At 32.4% G+C, this 8,862-nt stretch overlaps 1 protein-coding gene across 1 annotated transcript; it reads left to right on the top strand.

Moving 5' to 3' along the window:
* Positions 1 to 2,965: 2,965 nt before the first annotated feature.
* On the top strand, positions 2,966 to 7,195 carry LOC132307525 (ras-related protein RABB1c-like). Its single transcript, XM_059805319.1, has 6 exons — positions 2,966 to 3,275; positions 4,624 to 4,763; positions 4,854 to 4,936; positions 5,831 to 6,035; positions 6,192 to 6,260; positions 6,808 to 7,195. The coding sequence occupies exons 1-6, from the start codon at positions 3,230 to 3,232 to the stop codon at positions 6,898 to 6,900; spliced, it is 636 nt and encodes a 211-aa protein (XP_059661302.1). The 5' UTR covers positions 2,966 to 3,229; the 3' UTR covers positions 6,901 to 7,195.
* The last annotated feature ends 1,667 nt before the right edge of the window (positions 7,196 to 8,862 follow it).

An 8,862-nucleotide genomic window follows, 5' to 3' on the forward strand; every position in this document is an offset into this window, starting at 1 on the left:
ACATATTATTTATGCAAGTATAATGGAAAAATAATGAGTTCCAAAACTACGGGCTCTGATACCATATGTAAAAACCCTAATTAATTTTGTGTTAGACTTTAATCACAAATTATCATAAAACCTAGATCTTAGAACTTCAATTAATTTCACATCGTTATAACGCATAAATAAATATAGTTAGATATACGTACCTCTATTCATGATATCAAACCTTGTTGAAATTAAATCCAATGTCCAGATCCTTTAACCACGAATCAATCTGCAACTCTGATCAACAGACAAAGGTGGAAACTGATTTATCTCTCTTGGCCTTTTACACACAATAACCTTTTTATGTGTTGTATCAATAATCGTACATAATTGATGGAGCATATGCACTTTTATAAAGGCAGAGAGAGGACCAATTTTCCTTTTAGTATTACAATTTTACTTTCTATTAAAGTAAGGAATTAGAAGGAAAACACTTCTCCATAAGTAATTACCAAAAAAGTAATTATAAATTGACCAAGAATAATTAATTGATATCTATTTACTTAGCCACCAAGTAATATGTCACATGTCCAAATCATGTGGGCCGTAATTAAATAAATAATCTTACAATGATAACCAACCATGAGACATGGTTGATATGAATATTCATCACAACAAATTTCCAGTGGATTGTTACGTTTTGGTGATTTTAAAGAGTTTAAAATGATCAATATATATATTTTTTTAAGTGTATTCAATGAATACATTGAATAGATTCCAACAAAAACTCTTTCTCAATAATGAATAAAATGCTCTCACTTCTTAAAAGTATTATAATCAATATGCAACAAAAATTGACCGTGTCAACACTAAATATCTATATAATTTTTTAAATTCTTTTTGAGCCCTACATGTAAAATGGCAAATATATATATATATATATATATATATATATATATATATATATATTAGTAAATATGTACGTGCGTTGCACGTGTGTAAAATCTAATTTAAAATTAAAATTTAATAAAGTAATTAAATAACTATAAATTCAAAAATATCCATGAATATAAAATTGACACAAAATAAAGAGATATAATTTTTTTTTATTAAAATTTATAATAGGAATTCAATTATTGATAGGTGTATTTTTAAACTCCTAAAATAATATCAAAATCATGTGGGCCGTAATTAAATAAATAATCTTACAATGATAACCAACCATGAGACATGGTTGATATGAATATTCTTCACAACAAATTTCCAGTGGATTGTTACGTTTTGGTGATTTTAAAGAGTTTAAAATGATCAATATTTTTTTTTTTTTTTAAGTGTATTCAATGAATACATTGAATAGATTCCAACAAAAACTTTTTCTCAATAATGAATAAAATGCTCTCACTTCTTAAAAGTATTATAATCAATGTGCAACAAAAATTGACCGTGTCAACACTAAATATCTATATAATTTTTTAAATTCTTTTTGAGCCCTACATGTAAAATGGCAAATATATATATATATATATATATATATATTAGTAAATATGTACGTGCGTTGCACGTGTGTAAAATCTAATTTAAAATTAAAATTTAATAAAGTAATTAAATAACTATAAATTCTAAAATATCCATGAATATAAAATTGACACAAAATAAAGAGATATAATTTTTTTTTATTAAAATTTATAATAGGAATTCAATTATTGATAGGTGTATTTTTAAACTCCTAAAATAATATCAAAATCAAAACTATTTTTTATTACAATCTTTTAATATTTTATTTAATTTATATATTAGAAAATTATTTATATATTATTTATAAAATTAGAAAAGAGGTGGAGACTAAATAGACTAAATTATTTATATTTTTATATATATTTCCTTGTCCAATTAGAAAGACTAAATTATTTATATTCTTTATATATTTCCTTATCTAAATTAGATTTCCTTTTATTAAAAAAATTCATAATAAATAGGTAATTTCAGTTTTATATAAACTCTTCTAAATAGGTAATTTGAGTTTTATATAAATTCTTCTAACACCTTATATTAATTTTAAAATCAAAACTCATAATAAATATGTAATTTGTGTTATTCTAATATTTTAAACATACATACTGAACATATAAATTTATTATTAAAAAATAATGTACTATTGCTCGTGATTAAAATATGATTTAAAATCAATATTTAACAAAATAGTTAAATAATTCTAAATTCTAAAATATCCATTAACATAAATTGACACAAGGTAAAAGAGATAAAAATATAATTTTTAGTTGAACTTTACAATAGGAATTCAATTATTGATAAGTGTATTTTCAAACTCCTAAAACAATATCAAAATCAAGCCCTATTTTTTATACAATTTACTGATATTTTATTTATTTATATATTAAAATATTATTTATAAAATTAGAAAATATGTGGAGACTAAATAGACTAAATTATTTATATTTTTTTTATATATTTCATTGTCTAATTAGAAAGACTAAATTATTTATTTTCTTTATATATTTCTTTATTTAATTAGATTTTTTTATTAAAAAAACTCATAATAAATAAGAAATTTGAGTTTTATTGAAACTATTCTAATCACCATATATTAATTTTAAAATAAAAATGAAAAATAAATAGGTAATTTGTGTTACTCTAAAAGAAAATATACGTATGGAGCATATAAATTAAAAATAATGTACTGAAATACTTTAATGTACTAAAACGCATTTTGTACTTTTAATAATAGTAATAGATATAGATATAGATATAGTATTACTCAAACCGAAAAATAATTATTTTATTTTACATTTATCATTGTTGAAAGAGAGTAGTTTCCTGAGCTTGTGATTGAGCTCGGACCACTGGACTGATAGGCTGGCATGACGATGCCTTCAACGACACGAAACGCGGTTTTAGATAACGCAATGGACTGTACCTTCGAAGTTGGGTAAGGGCCGTAGCCGTACCTTCCAAGTTGTTTCTGAAAATTCTCTCTCTCTATAAAAGAAGGAAGAGAGGCGGTTAACTCCGCTTGAAATTCCAAAGCTTTCCTGAAACCTCTCTACCTTCTCCTTTTCCTTCTGTAAGTCTCATAGAGAATCCTTATTCTCTCATAGTTTCTTATATATTCCTTTAATTTTGTTCAAATTCATTCATCGCTGTCTGATCAGATCTCGTTCAAAAGCACAATTGTATAGTTTGATCAGTGAATTTCTCAATTTCGGAGTTATTTCGAAGCAAATCAAAGATCTGAGCGACCATGTCCTACGCTTACCTCTTCAAGTACATTATCATAGGAGATACCTGTAATCTTTATCTCAATTCCTTTACTTCCGATTTTATTGCGTAATACCGATTTTAGAGTTTATATATTCGTATTCACACTGTATATGTGTGTTTCTCTGGATCTTAAGGAGTTTTGTGGCAACTTTGATATACCTAAACTGTGATGATTCAGGAGACATACTCGCACAAGATAGATAATGCGTGTATTGATCTTTTCATACATTGAACAAGTGAAATTTAATGTTATGGTGTACTTCGTTATCCCAATATATTAGTGTGTTGTATTGTGTGCAAGTTTTGTCATACTGAGTCAAGTTGGTAACCTTTTTTCATTGCTTTTCTTGCAATGATAACTATATATTATATATTATGTTTCTGCATAGTGTGTGCAAAGAACAAAATTGTGCCATTATTACATAGGAAAGAAGGTTGGTAAAAGGATAAGATAAGTTTCCCAAAGGAAGCATTTAAGATACTAAGTTTTGCTTATCTTTTAGCTATGTTCATAAAGTTGTGACCTAAAGATGTCGTGTACACACCAGGATCCTCTCCCGTGTACATTGCGACAACTTTAAATTGTGATTGCGACAACTTTGAATTGAAAATCAAACAACTGCATAAATGTGTTGAATTCTCGATTTAATGGTATTATAACGTTGCAACATGATGTAATATGTTGCACATGTGTTATATATTCAATATAAATGTGTTTCATAACTTTATTTAAAGTTGCTGCATGGGTGTTGCATTTTGTAACTTTGTTGCATTGTAAGAGATGAATCTTACATATGTATCGCCCATATCCCAATCAGGACTTGACCCTTTAGGGTGGTCGGAGATACCACTCAAGCTACTAAATGGGTTAGCTACACTCCTCTTCTATTGTCTTTCCAAGATTTAACTTCACAAGGTATAGGAAAAGGTTTGTAAAGAGTAGGAAGTAACTTTACTTTGTAAGATAGCTTCATGGTATTACGTAGTTTGGACTATATACAATCAAAAGATTCAATTTTTTTTCTAACTTTCGCCCCTGGCCAAGGAAATTCATTAGTCTCTTACTCGGGAGGGTTCCAGTGGACATGTGTTGTACTTGAATAATTTTAGAAGGCAATAGGTAAAGGTGAAACATTTTGTTTTTCCCAATATTAGGTGAAGTTTCACTTCTTAAATGTCCTCCAGTGGTATAAATTTCGCTTTATAAGGAATAATGATCATGATGGTAGTGGACTAGTGGCCATTATCTCATATTAGATCTTTACAAATTATGACTCCCACTTATATTAAACTACGAGATGAATATTTTTGATGAAGTAATGAATGATGGAAGAATTTTTGAAACTCATGTGAGTTTGATCCTTTGTTACACAGCGGTAGGAAAATCATGTATTCTTCTGCAGTTCACTGACAAACGGTTTCAGTCCGTGCACGACTTAACCATCGGTGTTGAATATGGGGCCAGAATGATCACAATTGATAACAAACCAATAAAGCTGCAAATAGGGGACACGGTTGGTTTATTCTATTCTTTTTTTGTTTCCTTACTTGACTTATATTACATTCATGCACATTTATATTTCATTATTTTATTGCTATGTCAGGCGGGTCAAGAATCATTCAGGTCTATTACGAGGTCCTACTACAGAGGTGCTGCTGGTGCACTGTTAGTTTATGATATCACTAGGTATTATTCTTATTTGAATCTTTAACAGTTAATGAAGCCATTTTCTTTTATAAACTAAAGAAGTCATTCTTTTTTCTCATTTAATGCATGTAAACTAGGAAAAAGTCTTGCATATATAGTTGTGAGTATGTTCTTCTGCATCTTTAGTTGTCATTAGTCATGCTACTGAAAGAAGGAAATTGATCATTTGCTGTTCACAATATTCTAAAATATTTCTTGGATTATTTGTTTTCAGTGACTTCTATGCTATATTTTTATATTTGTCCGACCTAACTGCCTTCCACAAAAGAGGTTGTATCAGTACATTGTCTTATGATGCGTCTCTTTCTTAGTAACATTATCATCATTATATCTTTAAAACGTTTTGAAGAATATGCATTATGAGGAGACTCAATTGCCAATGTGTTTACAGGGAATGAGCATTTTTAAACAATAATGAATGAGCTGGGAGTTATGTTGAGCCATATAGTTGATATATTCTTCATGGAAAGTACAGCCAAAACAAGATAATAATTTCATAAGAAAAACTCACACAATGATAGAAGTCAGAACAAATAATAGGCACTTCATTATGTTGAGTTTTTTAACTGAAATGACAAACTGATTTACAAATTTACAGAAGCCATTCTAGTCGTCAACTATTTACTTGTCTAGAGAGAGGATGAATTAGCATACCACTGTGCAGAATTATCTAATATATTCTGGCTGTGTGTGTGTGTTTTCATTTATTATTGCATGGCCAATTTTTAATTATATACACACTTCAATTGAAGATATAGATAACTATGGATTGGGTTGACTGTTTGGGCTGGTCTCACTGGCTTGGTGTAGTTGGGATTTGGCTCTGCCTCTCTGGTTGTAATAAAGTACATTTTTAATGGTTCCAATTCTTAGTAGGGAAAGTTTTAATCACCTTGTTAGCTGGTTGGAGGATGTAAGGGAACATGCAAATGCCAACATGACTATTATGCTTATTGGCAACAAGTGCGATCTTGCTCACAGAAGGGCCGTAAGCACAGAGGAAGGAGAGCAGTTTGCCAAGGAACACGGTTTAATATTCATGGAGGCATCTGCAAAAACTGCTCAGAATGTTGAGGAGGTGATGAATTTGCTAACAGATGTTTTAAAATGTTATCAACTGAAGCTTCTTTACTATTATATTTCTTTGTTTTCCACTTATCAAAAAGAAAAATTATATTTCTTTTTTTCTTTCTGACACTCTTCCCCCTCTCTCCTTTTTCTTTTGCTTTTGCAGGCATTTATAAACACAGCTTCAACAATCTATAAGAAAATTCAGGATGGAGTTTTAGACGTATCAAACGAGGTATGCCTTGGATTTATTTTCTCTCTTTTTCTGCTGGTATTTGGATAGTTCAATGTGAGGTGGGCCAAAAAAGGTTTAATTGATTAAGGTGTTTCAGTGGTAATTCAATCTTGAAGTCTTGAACATATATATTCATGAGGCCTTGGAATGTATGATCATAGCATAAATTAGCAACTGCCTAAGATGAATCACATTGAGGTTCACCTATTAAAACCATAACTTCTGGTTACCCTTTTCTCCTTATCTAGTTTTAGTGAGACAAATATTTCAGTTGTTAAGTGGCATCCACTGTAATGCTAAGAGAGGACATGGGTGAAACCATTGTCTCATAAACTGTCCTGTTTTTGAACACGAAAAGTTCAGTTTCGGATTACTAGTCTAGTTGCATGGGAGATGTGAGTAATTTTGGCAACATAAAGTGAAACTTTTGTCCTGTTAGTTACTTAGTGAAAAGCTATTTTGATTGGTTGTGATAGGTAGGATTTGCAGTGCTTGTGCTTAAAAATTATGCCTTTTTTTTTTGTTTTTTTTGTTTTAGATTTTGCAGTCTGACGGGATAAAAGTTGGATATGGGGGCATCCCAGGGCCAGCAGGAGGTAGATATGGGTCTGCTTCTCAAGCAGGGGGTTGTTGCAGTTGAAAGTGGAACTCATTTTCTAAATCAATCACATTTTTAAGCTTTCTTTACTTGTGCTACTTCAGGCTTTTATGATATTCTCTGTCCTTTGAAGCGAATCATCAGTTTATTTTTTGATTGTTGAAATTTATCAAATATGTGGGAAAAAAAAAAAAAAAAAAAACCATATTAATTAATAGAAATTACTAATTGTTCAATCTGTGTGTTTCTTCCACTGGGATTCTTGATGACTTGTTGTAGAATTCAATGGTTAAATGTTGTATTTGTGTGGGAAGTTTTTTAAGTTGGAATCTGTAGTCCTACCCACCCACCCTTGCGGCCTTTCAGATGTCTCCCACTGGCTGGCACTGTATTTTAATTTTATGATATGAAAGGATGGGAAGAAAGGCAAGCTAGAAGGTATGGGAATAGGAGTATCGCGAGAGAAAGGTGTACTTTTCTTCCTTTTGAAATGGAGGATTTTTCGTTGCTTTATTTCTCGTAGGAAGTACCATACCCCGATGGATCATCCGTTAGATGGATTTTTCGCTACTTTATTTCCCTCAACAAATCAAATCTCAAACCCTTTACTGCTAACCTGATTCAGTGGGTGAGTGAGTGAATCAATGCACTTGCAAATTAGGGATGGACTTTTTTTCGGCTTTCTTTTCGACAGTGTGGAACTTTTTAAAAAACTATTCCTCCAGCAAACTTATGCAAACTCTCTATTTCATTAATTTTATATTGGATTAAGTGCAAAAAAAAAAAAAAAAAACAAATCCCTCACACTATTAATGTAGTGCAAAAAAGTTAATATGTAGTATAAAATTCCTATACTATCAATTATACCTCGGTTCCTGTAAAAAGAATTTAATACCAAATTACCATTTTAGACAATTTCCAAACTCCCGCCACAAAAATAAGAAAACACTATCAATGTGCTGCGCACACACAGAGGCAAAGGGGAGAGTGCATATAGCTCGTCGACCAGCTCGACGCAGGAAGTACCGCCGTAACGAATCACAGAGACGCTGTTCTAACACAGTGTAGTACCGTCGATGATGGTTGTGGATTCTGCGGCGGTGAAGGGTTATGTACCTGTGGTTGCCGACATAGTGAAGATGAAGACTGGGAATTGCTGAAGAAGAAGGTGATGCGTGAGCGTGTGAAAAGCGCATTAGATCTACGCGCGTAAGGCGCGAGTCAGACGACGGCGGTGAGGTTGCTGGCACTTTCGGAACTGCGACAGTGCAGTGACGACGGCATAGTGCTCTGAAGGCGTCGGAGGTGAGATCGGGTTGATGGAGGCATCGTTGGTGGTGATGGTCATTCGATTCTGGGTACGGCATGGTGGTGGTAAGAAACGGCGATGCAAGCAGTTCGGCAGTGATGAGGACGATGAAGGCAGACGGGAACTGTCTCTTCATGACGTCGATCTACGGCGGAGGACGACGAGGAACCGGGTCAAGATTTCCTATGAGAAAGTGCCTGTTACAGTGAGCTTCCAGCGAATAAGGAGGAGCTCAGTGAGGAACGCCAATAAGATCAGAGCACCGCCTTTCCGTCCTGCATCGCTGCCAATCAGAATCCTTGCTCGCCGACGTCGTGTATCACCGGAGGGACTGTTGGGTTCAGACCCAGTTTCACACTCTCTCCCTTTTTTTTTTTTTTGGATAAATAGAAATGCAACTGGTTTTTGGGGCAAGAAATGGAGATGAAGAGAGGGAAAGAGAGAGAGAGTTGGGTTTGATGATGAGAGTGAGCACCATATTGAAATAGAAGAGGAGGAGCTGAACATTTTTTTTTATTGTATTGGGTGTGGGGGTGGTGGCGGCGGCTCTGGGTGCGGTGACTATAGTGGTGGAGCCGCCACCAACAATGGTTGTGGCACTGATGTGGCGACCGGGAGCCCTCAGAAAAGGGCATAATAGGAAGGAATTTATAAATTAGGGTTTTAAAATTTATATTATTTTAATTTTGACTAAA

This window comes from Cornus florida, unplaced genomic scaffold (assembly GCF_030987335.1).
Source record: "Cornus florida cultivar Cherokee Brave unplaced genomic scaffold, ASM3098733v1 CherokeeBrave_3.0.0_Hap2_Chr05, whole genome shotgun sequence".
NCBI classification, from domain to species: domain Eukaryota; kingdom Viridiplantae; phylum Streptophyta; class Magnoliopsida; order Cornales; family Cornaceae; genus Cornus; species Cornus florida.